The sequence below is a fragment of the Microtus oregoni genome, unplaced genomic scaffold, assembly GCF_018167655.1.
Source record: "Microtus oregoni isolate MIOR12 unplaced genomic scaffold, Mior012 000035F_ref0000213, whole genome shotgun sequence".
NCBI classification, from domain to species: domain Eukaryota; kingdom Metazoa; phylum Chordata; class Mammalia; order Rodentia; family Cricetidae; genus Microtus; species Microtus oregoni.
Window position 1 is genome coordinate 5621908 of NW_024543094.1, and position 21855 is coordinate 5643762.

A 21855-nucleotide genomic window follows, 5' to 3' on the forward strand; every position below is an offset into this window, starting at 1 on the left:
TATATGTGGGTGCAATTACTTGTGTGTTATGGCGTGCATATGGAGGTCAAAGGATAACTTTTAGGAATTGATTCTCTCTTTCCACTGTGGGTTTTGAGACTTGAACACATCTCACCAGCCTCAAGTGTATACATTTTAAAATGCATAAAAATGGTCTGGACAGATGGTTCAGTGGTTGAAAACACTTGTTCTTGCCAAGGACCTGGGATTAATATCCAGCCCCCATATGTTGGTTCACAGCCATCCATAACTCCAGGTCCAGGAACTCTGACACCCTCTTCTGACCCCTTTGGCACCAGGCCACATAAATTTAAGCAAAATACATCTTTAAAAATGCATACTTTATTTTATTTTCCTTTGGTATTCCTTTGGTAATTAGGGGCAGGGCATGACTCCAGTAGGAAACTAGATAGTCAAAGGATAAGGTATCAGGTTATACTAAAGAGAGATAAACATTTACTTTAGAAACAAAGATGTCACAAGCTCTAGGTAAAAGATACACATGGGAAATATTTCAGATACTATGAAACCTTTTATGCTATCTGAAATACAGTAGAAGTATTTAACTAATTTAAAGGAGGCTGGTATTTCTTATTTTTGGTTGCATTGCATGTCAGATGTTCATTAGTTCAAAGGCTATGGGATTGTGTACAGGGTGTCTTCCACACAAGCAGTTTTGTAAGACGAATGAGTTTATCTTATTGTGAGGGGTTCGGAGGTGGAGGCTGGAGCACTCTGTTCCAAATGGGAGTGAACATGTAAAAGAAAGGTGAATGTTCTTCAAATTTTGTTCTTATTGTTATGCTATCTGTTCTGTAAATACTGTATTATTATTATTCATTTTGTAAGCAGTTATAATTTGAGTGTCAATAGAGAATTGTGTAAATTTTAAAACACCTAGATATTTGTTAAGATACTTTTGAATAATGGTTGAAATGTCCTTTCTCAGGTCTTCCCAATACTTTTGGTGACTATGATGAAACACCATCCATGATGGCCAATCACCTAAAGGTCAGGGATCCATTAATTTCAGTTTTAAAATATAGATAGTGTTATTTTAATTAATTAATTAATTATTTAACTTTGAGATCCAGTTTCTCTTGCCTAAGGTGCTCTTAAACTTGTTGTCCTTCAGTCTCAACCTCCTGAATAGTTGGGGTTATAGAAGTATGTGCCAAAATGCATGATGGAAGATGGTATTTAGATTTAATATAATTTTCTTTCAAAATATTGTATATAATAACTAAATAAAGTCTAGGTAGTCTGAGAAAGTAGTAGAAGCATAAGGCAGACTTAACCGTCTGCTTACTTAATGGTTGGCAGTGGTAGCTATTGGAAAATTCCTAGTGAAGTCGTCCCCAAACTGAATGACACGTAGCTCGCTACAGTGTCCCTTCTTCAACACTATCAAATAATGGCTGCCCCTCTCCTTCACTTGAGACTGCGGGGTGGGTGAATTAGATGCCCACGTGCCTCCCTCTCTTGGGTGTACTCGCCATCTTTGAATCACGAGACTGTGTCACTGCTGCTGTTGCTCAGTGCACTCATGTCGTGATGCCTCTGTTTCCCTTCAGTTTTTGAATTTCTAGATCTTGGCTCACTGATGCTTTCTCTTAGATTATTTCTGAGTCAGTTCATATAATTTCACTATCTTTTTTTGTTTGTTTCCACTGAGGGTTTTGCTATAGCCCAGACTGCTTTTGAGCTCATGATTCTCCTGCCTTAGTCTCCTGAGTACTGAGATTATAATTTCAATTATCTTAAGTAGATAATCTTGGTGCTCCGCTTTCTCAGCCTCTTTATTTTATCTCTTCACTCACTAGACTCTGGTTATTCCAGACCCTGCTGATCAGTATGGCGCCTTACCTGTGTGTTTGATGAAATGCTTGAAACATGACTAATGTAACAGAGGGCATTCATTTTTTTATTTAAAAAAATTTAAATTAAATTGAAAAACTGATACTCATATGTCATTTGAAAATGTTATCCATTTCATATTCATTGTGGTCATATGGGTAAAAACCAGTTTCTTTTCATCAGAAAGGCAAATAAAATTACTTCTGTGTTTCAGACAACGTAAAAGGTTTCATAGTATCTGTACTATGTCCTATGTGTATCTTTTACCTAGGGCTTGTGACAGTTTTTAATTTAAAATACAAGTAAATGTGTTTATCTCTCTTTAGTATCATCTCAGTTATTCAGGAAATATAGAAAGTAAATGCTCTTATGCTGAGTTTGTTTTGGTAAATTTTGAATTCAGATGAATTCACTTTCCCTAAGTACAGGACTTTGCTATGGATGGCTTGGTGAATATAGTTGGTGGCTGCTGTGGTTCAACACCCAATCATATCAGGTAATGGTTACCTCTTTTGTCCTGCTTTAAAATTTGTTTGCTTTTATTTGTTGATAACTTTTAATGATATTTTTATTATTTTTTGGAGAATTTTATACATGTACATAATTATTTCGATCATATTTACTCCCTAGTTCTCTTTATGCGCCTTTGAGGCAGGGTCTGTCTTATTGTGTAGCTCACACTGGCCTGGTACTTAATATGTGTAGGTAGCTCGGGCTGGCCTTGAACCTATGGCAATCTTCTTGACTTAGCTTCCCAAATCTGGGATTATAGCATATACCATCATGTCTGGCCTTTTATTTTTTGTGTGTGTGTGTCTATGTATGTGTGTGTTTTCAGGGCCTACAAAGGTAGGCATTAGAATGGATATTGGATTTCTTGTAGCTGGCATTGCAGGTATTTGTGAACTACCCAGTTTTGTGGGTGCTGGCATTTGAGGCATTTTGATAGCCCTCTTTGCCCTTTTCTGTTCTATTCTCTTCTCAAGACAAGGTCTCATTGTGTAGCTCTGACTGGCACAGACCCTGTTGTATAGCTCAAGTTGGCCTTAAACTCTTGGCACCACCTGTCTCAGCTTCCTGAGGATTGAGAATGTAGTTGTGAGCCACTTTGTCCAACCTAATATTTCCTGTGCTTATCAGCTCAGTTGTTCTACCCACAAGTTTGTATGTTTAAGTCTTAACCCTTGGTACTTGGAATGTGACTGTGTGTGGAGGTGGTTGAAGGAACAAGTGGATCTGCCCATAATCCTGCACAGTCAGTGTCCGTGCAAGAACAAGATACAAGTGAACAGGTGAAAGATCCTGTAGACACAAGACTTCAGCAGTCTGCAGGCCGCAGGGAGAGAGAGGCCTTACTTAGAAGAAGCACCATCAGCACCTCAGTCACAGACTGTCTATCAGATGTGAGAGTCAGTTTCTTTGTGTACGTCTCGTTACTATGGCAGTGATAATACTTCATATTATGAAAAATACAAGCAAAAGCAGTTTTATATAAAGAAACACTCTAAAAATTAAAGTAGTACAGAAAAATTACAGTGAGCTGTCATGTACCTATCTCAGAGGTACCATAATTTTCCATTTTGCCATTGTTATTTTGTCTGACACTGAACTTCTACCCCTGGAATATTGTAAACTCCATATAAGACTCCACCCGGATATTCCCAGGTGGATAATTTGAATGCTCACAAAAGGACAACTAGGTGTTCTTAGGTGCAACACATGTCTCCATTAGGTTCTCTCCTACAGAGACAGTACCTAGCATCTTGAGGTCTAGAGGAATAGCCTCCTTGGTCCTGTGTGTCATTGCTTACTCAAGCTTTCAGGGGCCGGTGTGAAGGAAGGAGTGAAAAATGACAGTGCTGGTTATGGATATGTTTATTCTGATCATTTGTGGCTCTCAGAAAGATTAGGAGTCTTAGCCATTTCCCATAGAGTCAACAGTGATTGTGTTTTCAGCCAGCCCTTACTGTTCCGTGTATGTGCACATAATATATTTCTTTAGCTGAGTTACCCAATACTTTTTTTTGTTTGTTTTTGTTAAACTACTTTTCTTGACTTCTCTGATAGAAGTCTTGGCTGGAACTTCCTGTGTAGACTAGGCTGGCCTGGACCTCACAGAACTCTGCCTGCTTCTGCCTTCTGAGTGCTGGGCTTAAAGGTGTGCACCTTTACACCTGGCTTCTATGATATACTGTAAATAACTATAAAGTTATTATATATTTACCTTTTTGGTGCTGTTAATTGAACCCAAGGTTTGTATGTACTCATCATCTACTCTAGCGCAGTATACCTACATTCCTATTGTTTGTATATCCTTTATGTTATGTCTTCACCAGTAGTTGAAGTATCTTATCTTTGGATCACAGACCGACTCTTCATTTTTTTGGTTCACTTCCTCTTTAAAAAGAGGTTGTTATAACTTGGGTATTTGTATGTTGGTATCTATACCTATCTGTATAACTCCTGCTTTTACTTAGTCATCCACATACTAATTTGGGGACAGTAGAGTGAGCAGTGCCTATAGGGCCTGATAGTAAATAGAGAAAGCTAGATTTTGTGGTTTATCAAGCAGAAATTGACAATGTTAAAGAGACTGTGGATAACTGAAACACATTTTGAGGAGTAATGTTTTGAAGAGTCCAAACTCTATTTCTCTGTTCCTTCCTTGTTGTGTGCACAGGAGTGACTTCTCTCCATTGCCAGCAACCCAGCAAACTCCCCAAGCGCACATTTACTGTTATTTCTCAGAGCTCCAACTTCTCTTTGAAGTTGCTAAACTGTTGGTTAGGTAGTGGGGACGTGTTTTGCATGTGGGCTGGGGGGAGGAAAAGGGTTTTGGTTTGCAGTTTGTGTTTGTGCAGACCTCACACAGCAGCTCCAGCTCGTGTCTGTGATGGTAGAAATAGCACAGCCAGCACTGCTGAGGAAGTGAAGGATGTAACTGCTGCTGTACATTTAAGTAGGCATATCATTATGCACATGGGTGTATTGATGCAGGCTTATTTTCATAGCTGGAAATTATCTTAATTAAATACATGTTACTCTGAATTAATGAATACAGTGTTTTCTTTTTTAACTTAGGGAAATCGCTGAAGCTGTGAAAAATTGTAAACCTAGAGTTCCACCAGCTAGTGTTTTTGAAGGACATATGTTACTATCTGGTAAGTCATGAAGATGTAGTTTTTTAACAAACCATTTATAGGATCTATTTAATGTGTATATATCTAAGTGATTATTTATGCCAAGAAACTTATTAGGTCAAAGAAGAGTGGTTATTTTCCTTGGCACTTAGGTAAATTTTACTAAAGAACTCTGTTTTTCTAGGATGGGTAGAGAGATTAATTCCAGGGTAAAAAGGAATGAAGAGCAGGCGACTTGCTGATATACTCCCTTGTTTACAGTGAGAGTCAGTGGGCTTGTCTTTGCTGCACAGAGACAGCATAGCCTTGTCATTGCCTAAGTTTTAATACTCAGTTGATAGGAAGTATTGAAAATTCCAAATGGTTAAGGCCTAGTGCTTTGTAATGGCAATGTAACAAGTATTGTTAGAATCTTGTATTTGCTGTTTGTTTGGGACTTGATTTTATTTTTGGTCTCTCTATGCAGCCCTGGCAGTGCTGGAACTCATTTCATAGACCAGGCTGGCCTCATAGATCCACCTGCCTCTGCCTCCTGACTGTTGGGCTTATAGGTGTGCATCATCATGCCTGGATTTTTAATTTAATTTTATTTTCCTGAAATGTTGGTGTATAAAGACAGGTCTCACTGTATAGCCAAAGGCTGCTTCAAACTAACAATCCTCGTGTTTCCTCTTTCTGAGTGCTAGAATTACATGTACTACTATGTCCAATCTGAAAAACACTTCGTTAACCTGTGTGTAAATAAGAGAAGTATTGCTTCTGTATCTGATGAGTCATTGCTGCTAGATCAGAAGTGCTTTGTAGAATGCCATTAGATCACACAAGCACCCTCAGCATTTAGTGGTTGTCATTCCTATTTAGCTAGTATACAACCTCCAGATTGTGTGAAAGGTCAGGGGGCACAAGGCTCATTAGCAATGAGAAAAGTCAGAAATGGTAAATGTAGAAAGTTATTGCTTCCTGAGTCTGTGAAATAATGGCCTGGAATATCTTTATAATTACCCAGGCCATTATAATCTTCCTCTTTCTCATACTAGCTTCTTCATGTAATGCTTCGGCAAAGGACTCAAAGGCCATTTTTTTTTTATGAAGCTCTATTAGCTGATGCTAATTTTGTGTAATTCATTTTTATGATAAGTAAGGTTGAGACTATCACTGATTTGTAAGCTGAAAGATTGTGTGATTGTCTCAGGTTGTGTGATCACATAAGTGATGAACCCAAGGCCTTCATCTCTAGAACCTGCCTGTGACTATTCAGGGAGACTGCTTTCTATAATACTTTAAAAACAAAGGCTGTTTGACAACCTCTTCTACAGTCATTTCACAATCTTTTGCTTTTTGTCTGAGTATAATGCATCTACATGTGTTATCTGAGACTTGCCTCTGAATTAGCCTGTGCCAGGGAAGATGGTGCTACTCCTTAGTAAATAAGATAATAATATGCCAAAGCCCAATGGTCTGCCTTGGGTGCCTCATGGTGGAAGATCAACCACAGTGGCTCCTGTGGACCTCCCTCACCATCCAGTTTGGCAGTGTTAGTTTTAGGTTCATGGTCTTTCAGTGAAAGAGATGGAGTGCTCTTCCACAGTCACTGTTGACTGGGTCTTCCACATATGCTGTTGTTGTGACCATCCGCATGCTCCGTTGATGGGACCTTCTACATTCACTGTTGATATGACCTTCCATGTTCACTGCTGACTTTCCATAAACTTTGTTGATGAGGTCCTTCCACATGCACTGTTAATGGGATCTTCTACATGCAATGTTGTTGAGACCTTCCAAATACTCTGATGATGGGTGAAGAGATTTGTTCCATGCAGCTGCAAGTTGATTTCTGATAGAACAGCACTGGAGCAAAAAGAGACAAAGAATTCTTTTGAGGTAGGATTTTGAAGCATAGTATACACGTTGACCTCAAAGTCCTACAAGTTACAGAGTGCTGGGATTATAGCTATGAATCACCATGCCTGATTCAACATTCTTTTTTTTTCCCTCCCAAGATGGGTTTCTCTGTGTAACTCTGGCTGTCCAAGAACTTGCTTTATAGACCAGGCTGACCTTGAATTAACAGCCTGTTCCTCCCAAGTGCTTAAATTAAAGGTGTGCACTACCACTACCTGTTTTTGGTTTTTTTTGTTATTGTTCTTAAAATATTTATTTTTTGAGAATTTCATACAGTCTATTTTTTTTTAAACAGATTTACACATATCCCAACTCTTCCAGTAACTACCCTTTTTATTCTGCTATCCCTCCCTACCCAGTTTTTAGTTTTCTCCTTGTCGTAGAGTTTCAAATGCTATGAAGAGAAACCATGACCATGGCAACTCTCATAAAGAAAAAAATTTGATTGGCTGGCTTACAGTTCAGAGATTTACTCCCTTATCATCATGGTGAGATATGGCAGTGTATAGGCAGACACGGTGCTGAAGAAGCCGCTGAGTATTTTGTGTCTTGATCCACAGGCAACAGAAGTGAACTGAGACAATCAGCATATGTTGAGCATAGGAGACCACAAAGCCTGCCTCCATAGTGACACACTTCCTTCAACAAGGCCACACCCACTCTAACAAAGTCACACCTCTTAATAGTACCACTCCCAATGAGTTTATAGGGGCCAATTACATTCAAATCACTGCACTCTACAGCCTTCCAAGCCTAGTTGGTGTTGCCCATGTAGTTTTGACTCTTCTAATTTTAGTTTGTTTTTTTGAGACAGGGTATCTCTGTGCAGTCTTGGAACTTACTCTGTAGACCAGGTTGGCCTCGAACTCACAGAAATCTGCATGCCTCTGCCTCCTAAGTGCTTGAATTAAAGGTGTGTGCCACCATTACCTGGCTGCACATGGGTTTTGAAAAGAAAATGACACACATTCTATTTCCCTTTCCTTCCTTATCTCCTTGTTTCCCTGTCTCCCAGCAGCTATCAGATGCCAATAACGTCTCAGCTCATGATGGGGTCTTGTGCCTACTTCCTCCATCTAGTTCTGAATGGGACATAACATGCCCCTCTTAGGCTCAGGGATTTTCAGGGGAAAGTGGAGCAGAGAGTTTATAACTGTCAGAAGTTGTGGGTAGCATCAAGAGACAGGATTTTCCAGACACAACAGAGTAGTTACACATGACTCACAGCAATTGGAACAGCATGCACAAGGCGTACTCAAGCTCAGTCCTCCTTTGAAGTTTTCTTCATGACTTTTGCCCCAGAGCCTTAGTTAAATAAGAATGATGGTGGCTTTTCTTTTGAGAGACTATGTGGTTCAGCCCACTCTGGGTATTTACAGCATAGAGCTCTGCTGTGTTTCTTCTTGGGAGATCTGATTGTAAGCAGAGTTGCAACAAGTAGCCCTTCAATGTTCAGAAAAGAAAAGATTGTGATCCTGTTTCCCTGTCATCTCCTGTCCTATCTGCTCAGATGGGCTTGACATTCTTACTGAAAATACTTTGTTTCATGTCATCCATGTACATTTTCAAGAACTTTTCAAAATGCTTTTCCTTTTAAGGTCTCGAGCCCTTCAGGATTGGACCATACACCAACTTTGTTAACATTGGAGAGCGCTGTAACGTGGCAGGATCCAAGAAGTTTGCTAAACTCATCATGGCAGGAAACTATGACGTGAGCATCTTCATGAGGCCCCCGGGGCATTGCCCTGCCTCTGGGTAGACTGTATGTCGGCAGAGTGTGTTTGTTCTGGCTGGTGCTGTTGCAGAGCTGCTAGGATGTATGTGAGGGTGCTGATGGCAGCTGGTGGTAGGTGGGGCTGCGGGGGCGATGACGCTTTGAAGATTTGAAGCTGCTGTTGTTACTAATCAGAAAGCATTGCATTTGGGGCATGGGGTGAGATGACTGGGAGGGATCCAGCTTCTAGTCATTCATTGTTCAGTAAGTTTGGATATTTGGGAATACTCTCCATTTTGGCCTCTCTAAAACCTTTCTCTGGATGGGGAAAACCAGGGGAGTTCCATTGTTTTAAATTACATATTATGCAAATGACTGTTTTGCTTACATGAATGTATGCATACCACGTATGTGCCTGGAACCCAGAAGACCAGAAGGACATTGGATCCCTAGGAGATGGAGTTACAGATGGTTGTGAAATTCCATGTGGGTGCTGGTAACTGAACCAGGTCCTCTACAAGAACAACAAGTATTTATTTATTTTCAAGACAGGGTTTCTCTGTGCCTCCCTGACTGTTCTGGAATTCACTCTTTATGCCAGGCTGGCCTCTAACTCACAGAGATCCGTCTGCCTCTGCCTCCAAAGGGCTGGGATTAATGGTGTGTGCCACTGTTACCTGGCAACAAGAAGTATTTTTAATTACTGAGTCATCTCTGCTCCTCCCAAAGAGAATTCTTACTCCTCTGACCACATCAAATGCTTGCTGTGGAAGATATTGTTAGTCTGTTAGCAATAGGTCAGAACAAAATCAAGGTCCTTGCCTTGAGAAGTCTACATTTTTAGCTGTGTATACTGTAGATGAGTCAGATTTAATCCATGCAGAGCATGGCTAAGGTATCTGGATAGGTTTTACTTTTCTGTAAGTATGAAATAAAAATGGAAGAAGTTGATTTAAGGTTTTGGGTTTTTTCTTCTTCTGTGAGTTAATTTCTTCTTTTCTTTTTTGTCCGGCAGTGGTGGTACATGCCTTTAGTTCCAGCACTGGAGAGGCAGAGACAGTCGGACCCCTTTGAGTTCAAGTCCAACCTGATCTATAAAGCGAGTTTCAGGATAGCTAGGGATACACAGAGAAGGCCTGTCTCAAAAAAAAAATTTTTTTTTAAACTGGGGCATAGTGGGTACATGTCTTTAATCCCAGTACATGAAATGCAGAGGCAGGAAGATTTCTATGAGCTCAGGCTGGCATGGTCTACATAGTAAGAGCTTGTCTTAAAATTTTTAAAAAAATTATTCTGTCTCTGTGTATGTGAGTATGCTTGTGTGTGTTTATACACATATGTGAACATTCATGTACAAAGCACTGCATGAATGTGGAGGTTAAGGGACAGCTTGTAAGAGTTGATTCTCTCCTTCCACATTTGTTTCTTAGGACTCAGACTCATGTCAGGTTTGGTATCAAGTACCTTAACCAGATGAGGCAGCCTCTCATTGTCCTTTGAGTTTTTGTGATTTTTTTTTGTTTGTTTCAGGATCTGAACAGATTGAAGTTGTTGTTTTTGTTTCATTTTACATTCCAGCTACAGTTCTTCCTCCCACCCCTCCCACGGGGAGTCAACAAAACGTAGCACATTAAGTTCAAGCAGGACCAAGTCCCTCCCTCCTACATCAAGACTGAGCACAGCATCCCACCATAGGGAGTGGGCTCCACAAAGCTAGGTCATGCACCAGGGATAGATCCTGGTGCCACTGCTAGGGACCCCTTAGATAAACTAGGCTACATAACTCTCCCACATACAGAGGGCCTAGTTCAGTCCCATGCAGGCTCCACAGCTGTCGGTCAAGAGTTCTTGAGTTCTCACAAGCTTGGTTCAGCTGTCTTTGTAGATTTAAGGGATTTTTAAATATGCTCATTTTATTTGTATGTGTATTGTGAGTTTATTTACGTGTGTGTGTGTGTGTGTGTGTGTGTGTGTGTGTGTGTGCATGTGGAGTCTAGAAAAGGGCACTGAATCCCTTAGAGCTGGGCCATCTTTCTAGCCTATAGATTTAGGTGCCCCACCCCTCAAGACAGGCTCTTACTGTGTAGCTTTGCCTATCCTGGAACTCAGTATGTAGACCAGGCTGGCCTTGAGTTCACAGTGATCAGCCTGCCTCTACCTCCCATGTGTCAGGATTAAAGGCATGGGTCACTATACCCAACTTAGATTTAGTTTTTAGCCATGCAGAAACAACCCATTTATGTATCTTCCTTTTGGAATTGCTAACCACTGTTTCCCTGCATCCCCGTTGTCTTTTTTTAGTGCAGGTGTTGGTTGCCTGCTGCTCTTCCCTTTTGTCCTGTTGCTGTTAGTGCTGCCGTTTACTTTTATCGTGCTTGTCCTCCAGATTTGAAAGCACTTTTTGTGAATAGGAAGCAGGATGCAGTTCAACTTCTTGAGGCTATCATTCTGTCCTTGCTACCTGTGCTGTAGCTTACCGTCTTGATTTGTCCTCTGAGCATTCTGGAAGGTTCTCTGCCATCATGCCTTGGCTGTTGCTTTCACCTTCCGAAGTGCTTGTGACCCTTAATAGTCAGATGGTGTTTTTCAGTTGGCAGAGAAGATAACAGTTTTTTTTTATCATGCCTTGGCTGTTGCTTTCACCTTCCGAAGTGCTTGTGACCCTTAATAGTCAGATGGTGTTTTTCAGTTGGCAGAGAAGATAACAGTTTTTTTTTCTTCTTCTGCCTATTCTCTGGCTATCTGTTTTAGCTTTGATGGCCTTCTTAATGAGGGCAGAGATTGCTTTAGGAGGAAGTACACAAGTAGACATAATACTAAAGTTTTCTTTTGTGCCCAGTCACTGTGCTAAGCATATTGTATCGTCACTAAACTTGCACAGTTCCGTGAAAGTCAAACTGCTTCTTTTCACCATTCTACAGATGGAGATTTGGGGAGGTTAAAATTATTAGTCTGTTTTTACATAGAATTGGTCAAAGGAAGTCTTGAAACCCATGTACTTAACTGTCTTGTGGTCTCTGCCTAGGGGAGCCTGTAGGGAGATACAGTTGAAGTGGGCCTGGGGAGTGCAGAATGGGTGGATGGGTCCTTCATAGAATCTAGGTTTCCCTGACTTCAGTGAACTTGAGGGCTCTGTGGTTTGAAGGGGAGGGCACTGATAGAGCAATGTTAGATCTGATATCTTGCTCTTGAAGGAATGACCTTAGTAAGTTTGGGAGCATTCTGTCTTCAAGCACTTGTTCTATGACTGATGAAATAGGTCAGATATTGGCATCTACATTTCCCATGTCTTTGGTACCTCTGTTGATAACTTGTCTCCTCTTTGCTTCCTCCAGTCTATTCCTGCATTGGTGGGATGAAGACTTTGCCTCCCAGGATACAACACCTTTGTTAAAGTTGGTTAGCTTTCATCTCTGATTCAGATATTTGTGGCATTTGATCCCCACACTGGTGTCAGCGCTTACTTGTGTTCTTTTTCAGTGTGACAGTATTGTGTGCCTCCAACTAGATATAAGCTCCTCAAGGCTTTTTTATTCCTTATACTATTTATTTAAATCATCCCTGATACTAAAATTATCCCCTTTTCCCCGTGCTGGAGGTGGAACCCAGTATCTCGTGCTTGCTAAGCAAGTACTATATCTACCGAGCCCCAGCTCTACTTCCTGTCTCCTACTCTCTGTCTTTCTCTCTCTCAGTCTTGACCCTAGGATCTTGAGTGTGCTAGGTAAGCACTACCACTGATCTGCAGCTTAAGCACTCGAAATTCTATTTTTAGACAGGATCTTACTGTGTATCCCTGGTTGATCTCAAACTCAGAGACATACCTCTGCCTCTTCAGTGCTAGAATTAAAGGTGAACACTGCAATGCCCAGCCTAAAAGCCATTTTTAATTTTACTTTTTGTGAGCCTTTGGGCTGCGAGTGTAGTTCAGTGGTAGAGCTCTTAGTTATCCTTGCTATCCTTTTTCTTTATGTAGATTTGTTCCTCTGGCATATGCCCAATGGCTTCTTCCTGTTTTTATCACAGTGAATGACAAAATTCCTTCTGTGTAGTTTGGGGGGCGGGCGCAAAGAAAATCAGACTAACAGCAGCATCTGTTATTGATTTTACCCTTGCTCATATATTGGGCTACAAAGCTATAATGAAGATTTAAACAAGTGCCTTTGTTATGTTAGTTAGACAAGGTCACTGAGGGTGTGGAGAGATGGCTCAGCAACTAAGAGTATGTTGGCGCCTCTCTTCCTCCGTATTCCTGTTCCAGGTGCTCTTACACCCTCTGCTGGCTTCCATGGGCACCTTTATTCATATGGCATATATTCATACAGACACACATTTATAATGCATAATAAAAGTAAATCTTTACAAAAATCTCTACTTATGTGGGGAAATATTGAAGGATTAAATGAGTTTGGATGGTTGCTCTAAAGACCTTTCTTGAAGGATCTAGACTTGAGCAAGGTTTGAACCAGTGTGGAGGGGAAGGTGATTACATTGCTAACAATGATACTGTGTGATCCGTGGCACAGAGGTGATACTTAGCTGAGTACAGTGTCCAGTGAGGGCCAACCAAGAAAGGCATTTGGGTGAGAAGGTGTCATTGGCTTATAGGCTCATGAATTTAGATCCTTCATGGTAGGAATCTGCTTTGGCAGACTCCAAGCAGTGAAATGATGTGTGGAAAGATCTAGTAGTCTATGGTGAGTGTTGGGGAGTAGGGGACAGGCCCAGAGTCAGGGAGGCAACATGTCTATTTCAGTAACAAAGGACCTTGGAGTGTGGGAGGAATTGCTTTTCCTAGTCATTGTCTCCTAACGGTGCTTCTCCCATTTCTTTTCCAGGAAGCCCTGAGCATTGCCAAAGTACAGGTAGAAATGGGAGCTCAAGTGCTCGATATCAACATGGATGATGGCATGCTGGATGGTCCCAGTGCAATGACCAGATTTTGCAACTTTATTGCCTCTGAACCTGACATCGCCAAGGTTGTACAAGGTTTATAATCATCAAGGGGTTTACCTGGTTGCTGTCATTCAATTATTTAGCCTTGTCTATCTGTCCACTCAGGAACCTCTCCTCTTTTCCTCCTTTGAAAGTACCATTATTTCTGATTCTGAGCTTTCTTATTAAGTTCTGTTCCACCTGAGGTAGATTTTAGAGAGTGATTGTGCTTGACTCTTGACGAGGTGCTTGGAAAAGTAGGCTTCAAGAAAACTGAATTTTGTCCATTGTCTGCAGTCTGAGAGTTGACTGTTGTATTTCAGAGGGATGCACTTAGCTGTTGCTTCCACACCGATTCTATTTCTACCCTGGAAAATGGAGCTCAGTTATGGTTTCCTTACTATTAGAAGAGACCTTGTTAGGCATATCAGATTAAGGCAGTGATGTCTAACAGGGTTAAATCAAGGTATCCTGTCTGTGTTTTTACTTGTTCTTCGAAAGGTACAAGTTAGGGGTTGGAGAGATGACTCAGTAATTAAAAGCAGGTACTGTTCCTGTGGAGGACCTGGGTTCAGTTTCTTGCCCTTACTTCGGACAGCTCACAATTGCCTATTAACACCAGCTTCTGGGGGATCCAAACTCCTCTGGCCTCCACAGGTTCCTGCATTTGTGTACAGACAGACAGACAGACACATTTAGAAATAGTAATAAAAAATTTGCATTACATGTTTGTTTTTGAAACAGGGTCTTACTGTGTAGTCCTGGCTGACATGTAACTTACAAAGATCTGCCTACCTCTGCCTCTGCTGTAAAAAAAAAAAAAAGGTTAAAGGCTTTTTGTATCAGTCATTTAGAATGTTTGAGAGGGTTCAAGCTAAACCTTTTTTTTAAAAAAAATATTTATTTATTTATTGTGTATACAGTATTCTTCCTGCAGGCCTCATTATAGATGGTTGTGAGCCACCATGTGGTTGCTGGGAATTGAACTCAGGACCTTTGGAAGAGCAGGCAATGCTCTAAACCACTGAGCAGTCTCTCCAGCCCCCAAACCTTTTTTTTTGTTGTTGTTGTTTGTCTATTGTAGTAGCCATGATTGGCTTCACACTAATTACGTAACCAAGATTGACCTTGAACTCCAGCTTCACCCACGTAGGTGTGGACCACCTTGCTGGAAGGACCTCTATGGGGTTTTGCTTTAAAGAAACTTCCCAGAGTTGCAGATCTTTAGGTTGAACTGTCATTTTTTTTGTTTTGTTTTTTAAATTAGGCTTTAGTAAGAACTTATGAGAAACCTGTGGTAAGCATTAAATTACATTTACCATCTTCCATCTGTGTACTAACACTTAGTAAAAACCCTTCCAGTTTTCTGCGAGTAAATCTTTTGAGACCCTCAGGTTCAGAGCTGCTCTGGTCTGTTCAGCGTTAGTCAGCATCAGTGCTGGGGGAAGAAGTCTGGGTCTTAGAGCCAAGCACACCCTTCCCCATCTCTAAGGTGAGGTGCTCAGACCCACTGTGCTCAGTTCATCAGTTGTGATGGTGCGAGTCTCTTGTTAACTGTGAAGGACCTTACGCACTTCAAGAACTTGTTACTCAGTGTTCTGACTGCTGCAATGAATGACCTTTCTTCCCTGCTTTTAATCTACTATTAAATTTACTGGACATCGAGTATGGTAGCACATGTCTTCAATCACAACACTCAGGAGGCAGAGATAGGCTGATCTCTGTGAGTTCAAGGCCAGCCTGGTCTACAAAGTGAGTTTTAGGACAATACACAGAAACCTCATCTGGAAAAACAAAAACAAACAACAGAAAACTAAACCAAATTTACTGGAGTACAAATTTCAGTCATTGGAATAGAATATAAAAATGTGCTCCTAGGCAGAGAGGCAAAGGCAGAAGATCACAGTTAGAGACCTGGGCTACATAGTGAGACCCCAAGACCCTGACTTTAAAGACCCAACGTATGAGTAGTACATTTTTACCAGTAGGGTTGGACCACCAAACTATTTGTGAGCTCTTTTAAGACACTGGCCTGGTACTTAACTTCCATTGCATTTGACTCTTTTTGGGGGTAAACTTCTTTATTACTAGTGTGCTAAGGAAAGCAAATTTGGAAGAGTACTTGTATTTAAATGGTGTCTTATATCCTACACTAGCCTGGAAATCACTATGCAGTTGAGTATAGCTTTGACCTCATATTCTCCTGCATTCATCTTCCAAGTGCTAGGAGTAGGCTTGTGTCAGCAGTTCATGAACTGAGGACCTCTGCAGGTGCTCTACCAACAGTGCTCCTTCCTAACCTCCCTCCCCAACTCCCCCTTTAAAGCAGTAATTTTTCCTGTGTGTGTTTATGGTATTGGGAAACAAAACTAGGTCCTCACACGTGTTAGGCTCTCTGTTGCTGAGATAGACCCACCCCTAGCCTTCTTGTTCTTTTTGTTGTCCTGTGTTCTAACCTTTCTTATACTTCCATCCTTACTTGTTTAAACATTTATCTTGGTAAGCATGGTGAAACCAAGGACCTGTTTGCCTTAAAGGGAGTCAGTTACTGACTGACTGCCCTAAATGATAGTCCTAAATCAGCTGTCCTTCTATATTTGTTTCTTTAGAGTGAACCGTTCCTTTCACCTGTCTTGGAGCAGAGGCTGAATTAGACCATGGTCTCTCACACGTTCATTTTAGTTGTTTGTTTTAGTGATTAGCAATTAATTACTATTTGGAGGGGAAGGGGATTAAATCTGTTTTTCCTTCCTCATAATTTTTTTTTCTGGTCAGCAGTTTGTTTTTATAAAGAGAAGATTTAATTTGAATACCTTGGCTAGAGGGATCTTTCCAAAGAGGTTCAACCTTAATACGAGTCTGGTTAGAATGCTTGAATAGAGAAGTTGTCTGCCTTAGGGTTTAAGTGCTTGGGAGTGTAAATTTTGGCCTAAGCCCATGAACTACTCTCTTGAATTCCCTGCCTTTGAGTTATAAATCCTGGTCCATGTACATATTCTCTTGTGAGCTGATCTTACTATAAATGTTTGAACTTTAAGCTTAAGTAAGTATATTAAAGTCCTATTTTTAATACTCCATATTTATTTATTGTTCCCTAAAGAAGTAGTACAGTTTTTTTGGAACCATTCAAAAGGGAGGTATGGTGGCATGTGAGCTATAATCCTCCTGTCCTTCTGTCGTAGGTGCCACTGTGTATCGACTCTTCCAACTTTGCTGTGATTGAAGCTGGGTTGAAGTGCTGCCAAGGGAAGTGCATAGTCAATAGCATCAGTCTGAAGGAGGGGGAGCAGGACTTCTTGGAGAAGGCCAGGAAGATAAAGAAATTTGGAGCTGCTGTGGTGGTTATGGCTTTTGATGAGGAAGGACAGGTAAGTGGTTTCTGTGGGCCTGGCATTGGTGCCATCCAGGTGAGAAAGCAGTGGGAGACACCCATGTCTGAAATAGCTATATATGTATACACACAAACATGTACATGCTTATCTGTGCACACAAATTTACACATACATTCATAATATACTTCTGAATATTTGATATGTTGTACAGTCTTTTTATCAGTAGGGAAGGGTTGAATTCCCTGGGTTGCTGGAACAGACAGCTGGTTTTGCATTTAGAAGAAAAAAAATAGAAACCTGACTTAATTCATTTTGTGCTGCTATAATAGAATACCACTAACTTAGTTGCTTTTCAAAGCAACTTAAAAATAAATTATTTAGTTTGGGCTCCTGATTGCAAAGGATTAGAGTCCTTGTCTTTCATGATAAGGAGGCTGGCAGCAGATAGGCCTCCCCGTTGAAAGCCCACACCCAGTGACACACCTCCTTCAACAAGGCCATGCCTCCTAATCTTTCCCAAACAGTTCCTCCAATTGGGACCAAGCATTCAAATAAATGATTCTGTGGAGGCTATTCTCATTTAAACCACAAACCACAAACTTGGTAGTTTTTAAATACTATAAATTAACTTGGCTCACTGTAATGGAGGCTAAAAACTTGAGAGCTTTTTGGCTGTTTTGCCCCTTCGTGAAGGGGCAGAGAAAAGGTGAGGAAGAGCAAGAGAGGGTGGAACTTGCCTTCATAATAAATCTACTTTTCGCCAGTGAGCCCGTTCCTTTGATGACAACATTAAATATCTAAGAAGGAAGGACCCTCAAACCTAGTCACTTCTCCCACTTTTAAATTCATTTTATTTTATGTTGTATGACTGTCATGTCTGCATCATGTACATTCCTGGTGCTCACGGTTGTCAGAGGATGTTGATCCCCTGGATCTAGAGTTTTGGATGGTTGTGAGCTGCCATGTGAATGCTGGGAACCAAGCTTAGGTCTTCTGTAAGAACAGCAAGTACTCTTAACTACTGAACCATCTTTCCAGCGCTGCTAGGCACCTCTTAAAGGTCCTACCACTCAGCACTAGCTCCATATCCTACTATATACTAAATAAAATAAAAAATTAAAGATTGAAATGTAAAAAAATTCTGAACAATATATAGGAGATCATTAATATTTTCATGTAGAAGCTGTTGCTAATCTCATGATGTGAAAAAGAAAATTCGTGAGTCTGTTCACATAGAAATGTAAAATTTTATGTGGCAGTTATTGTAGTTTCTGTATGTCAGAGGACAGAATGTCTGTAATAGAATGGACAGAGGAATTGAATGGACAACGTACATAGGAATACAAATAGACAATGAGCCTGTGAGAAGATACCCCAGTTTCTAATGCCTAAAGGAATAGTAAAGCAGTGATTAGTTTCTTTATCAAGCAGAAACAATGAGAAGATTGGTAAATGTCTTCTCACACCTGTGCTGCAGAGCCATGTTGAGGCTGTGGAAGGTGTGAATACTATGGTAGTTCCCTGGGTGATACGTTAGCTGTGGTTCTGCAGTTCTGCTCTTTCTAGGTCATAGAGCAGGCGTTCAGTTGTACCTGATAAAGTGTCCATGGGATAGTTAGTCAGAATTAATCAATAAGCCGAAAAAACACCAGTGCTTATGATAAAGCCTCTCCTCAAGATTTTAAGATAGGCTGTATATGTAAGGCTACATGCTCACTTCCACTCTAGTATGGTGGTAATCAGAAATTGACACAGCCGTCCATTGCTTGAAGAATGCTTAAATCTTGGTATATGCCACTTGCGGTTTTAAAAAAAGAATGTGATGACGGAGCCATGTAAAGAAGTGATTGACATGATTTAAATTTTATTCAGGAATATGTATGAGTCTGTATAAACAGAAAAAAGTTGGTAAGTGTCAACTAGGGTAGGATAGTCTGCCATGGGTCATGTTGGCCATAAGTGATACTATCTATATTTTTGTATTTTGAATAAAATTGTTTTGATCAAATTGTTGTTATTTTTATACAAGATGTGTTTTTGTCTTGAGAACAATTGAAATAATTCCAGAAGAGTACCAAAGAAAGATGGTTTATATTTATTAATTTATATTGGACCTTAGTTTGTATACCTAGTGGACACAGCACATAAAGTCAGTTGTTTTTCCTACCATCCTCTACCCTGGTCCACACACCTTCTTTACTTTTGTCCCCATCTCCCAGGGTAATTCACTTTAATTTTCAGCACATGTGCTACTGAACAGTGTGTAAGCCCAGCCGTGCCGTACGCAGTGATTGCTTCTCCTCATCCTCTCTGTGAGCTCTCTTACTTTTGCTAGCATCATTTCCATGCTCCGATTCTGCTAGTGTCTCCAGTATCAGTCCAGACATCGGATGGAATGCCACTTGAGTTTCCCCCTCCCCTTTTTCCTCTCTCCTTTCCTTCTTTTTGGGAATCAATTCTGCGGTCTTGGACATGCTAAGTAAGCACCCAGTCCTGTTATTTGAATTTCTCGGAGTCTTCTAGCAGGACCTCGGATGGCTACTTTGTAGGCTGACTACATAGCTGTTGTTATGGTTTTTGTTGTTTGTTTTAGTTCTGTACCCAACATCATCATTGAACTTGAATAGCTGATACTGTTTTCTAGTTGAGTATCTTGAATTTTCATGAGTTTATTTAAATGGTTTATTAAAATGAATTCTGTCTCTGGGGGACTGAAGTCTGGAGGTTTTTGTTTTCAGTTGGCTTTTACCTTGAAGAAGGTGACCTGACCTCAGACTTCTTGTTCTGACCTTCTCTGAAAGTTGCTTAAATCTGCTTCTCAGGCCCCTCTTTTTTAGTGGCTTCAATCGATAACTACCCCTGGGTAAGATGACATGATTGCTTCTATTCTTGGCCTTTCATTACAAGATGACTTGTAAATTTCTTATGTCAGAAAGAGATGTCCCCAGAATACCTTCAGAGGTAGAGATATGAAGAACCCAAGTTTATACTTTTCAGAGTGCGTGAAATTAAAAACTTAGGAATTGTTAATTTCTGGAGTCTTCCACATAATATTTTGGACTGCAGATAGCAGTGGATAACTAGTACCATGAAATATGAAAGTGTGGGTAAGAAAGGACTACTGTTTTTTCTTCTGCCCTCCTACAGAGCATATTGGATTAACAATAACCAGAAATGCGGAATGTAATTTGATGGGTCTGCTGTTTGGAGGTTTGATCTGAAATTAGCCTCCTTAATTTCAAAGCTGAGAAACATTGTAAGAGTGGTGTTCATTTACTTACTCCTTCATCTTCTCAGCATGGTATTGAGCACATACTCTAACAGGCCCTGCTCTGGGGTCAGTGAGACTGACATTCCAGCTAGTGGAGATAATAATAGCAAAACAACCAAGAATAATTAGGTATCTGGAAAGAGATACCTCAAGGAAAGGAGGAGGTGTGCTCATATGGAGGGAGTGATTAAGGCAGCCTCTGAGGGGACAGCTGACTGCCATACCTGTGAGCCGTGAAGTAGTTAGGCCTTGTGTGTTCTGGGCCGGGCAGCAATAGATGGACATGGAAAGACTCTGAGGTAACAACAGCATGGCAGGTTTTAGGAGCATCAAAGGAGGAGTGAGGGCAAATGGTAGGGCAGTGGTGGAGGTAGAGGTGCTGGCTGAGTGTGCTGGGCTGAGGAGCAGGGAGCATGGACCTTGCCAGAATGGGTTTTGCTTTTTAGGATCCTGCTTAGGAGGATGATGATAATTTGTAGGTTTTTAAAAAAGACTTTATTTTCTGTGTATGATTGTTGGCTGCATGTATGCATGTACACCATGTGTAAGCAGTGTCTACAGACCAAAAGAAAGAACTCTGCTCTTCCGGAATTCAAATGGTGAACCTTCTTGATGGTGTCGGGGGCCAAATTTGGTGTCTTGGGAAGTGCTCTTGAGTGTTAAGCCATCTTTCTAGTTTTTGTTTTTGTTTTGAGTAGGGTCTCATTATGTAGTCCTGGCTGGCCTGGAACTCACTATATAGGTCAGGCTGACCCTGACTTCAGAGATTCACTTGTCTCTGCTTTCCAGGTGCTGAAATGAAAGGTGTGTGCCATCATGCCCAGCACTAATTTGTAGTTCCAGCTTGTGCATGTGGTACCAAGCTTGTGCTATGGTAGGTGTGTGTGGGAAATAAATGCATGTGCTTGAATCTACTTTGAAGGAAGACCCAAGAAAGAACATCAGTGTTGTTTGTGTGAGTGGTTGGCACATTGCAGGCAGGTCAGGAGAGGCGGGACACTTTGAGGAGCTCTTTCCCAGTATTAGCCCACAGTGATTTGGCACTCACACATGTAACTCAGGGTGGCCCCTACATGCCACAGTCTGCCTCACCCTCCCAAGAGCTAGAATGACAGGTGTGGTGCTCAGCGGCTCGTTTTAATTTTCTTTAGTGGAATTTGATTTTTAAACCACATCTGTCTTTTTAGAGCCACTTTGTTAACATTTCATTCATGAAATTTTTATATAAGGAATAACATTGTTATATTAAAAGCAAAATCTTTAACTGATTCTTTTCTGAGATAAGTTGATGAATGTTTAGAGGTTTGACATTTGGGTTTCAAAGAAATACAGTCATTAAGATTTGAGTGGTTTTGATGAGTGACACATGCTGTTTCCATAGATAACAATTTGCTTTTCTATTGTAAACGACATTTCTGCTTGTTTCTTAGGCAACAGAAACAGATGTTAAAGTCAGTATATGCACCCGAGCTTACCATCTACTTGTGGAAAAACTGGGCTTCAATCCAAATGACATTATCTTTGACCCCAACATTCTTACCATTGGTACTGGAATGGAAGAACATAACTTATATGCTATCAATTTTATTCATGCAACAGGAATCATTAAAGTAAGTCTGGGTATTTTCTGTCTTTATCCAAGACACAGTTCAAATTTATCACCTTGGTTTAGTGCATGCTTAGAACTAACACATACTGATTTGC

General features: G+C 40.7%; 1 protein-coding gene across 2 annotated transcripts in view; it reads left to right on the forward strand.

Annotated features, from left to right (window-relative positions):
• The window catches only part of Mtr (5-methyltetrahydrofolate-homocysteine methyltransferase), a 76836-nt gene that overhangs the window by 15021 nt on the left and 39960 nt on the right, over window positions 1-21855 (forward strand). For both annotated transcript variants that reach the window (XM_041630724.1, XM_041630725.1), the window contains 7 exons: window positions 950-1011; window positions 2286-2353; window positions 4939-5018; window positions 8498-8610; window positions 13452-13592; window positions 16731-16916; window positions 21582-21761. In XM_041630724.1, the coding sequence (XP_041486658.1) occupies window positions 950-1011; window positions 2286-2353; window positions 4939-5018; window positions 8498-8610; window positions 13452-13592; window positions 16731-16916; window positions 21582-21761 (830 nt within the window). The remainder of the gene's footprint in view (window positions 1-949; window positions 1012-2285; window positions 2354-4938; window positions 5019-8497; window positions 8611-13451; window positions 13593-16730; window positions 16917-21581; window positions 21762-21855) is intronic.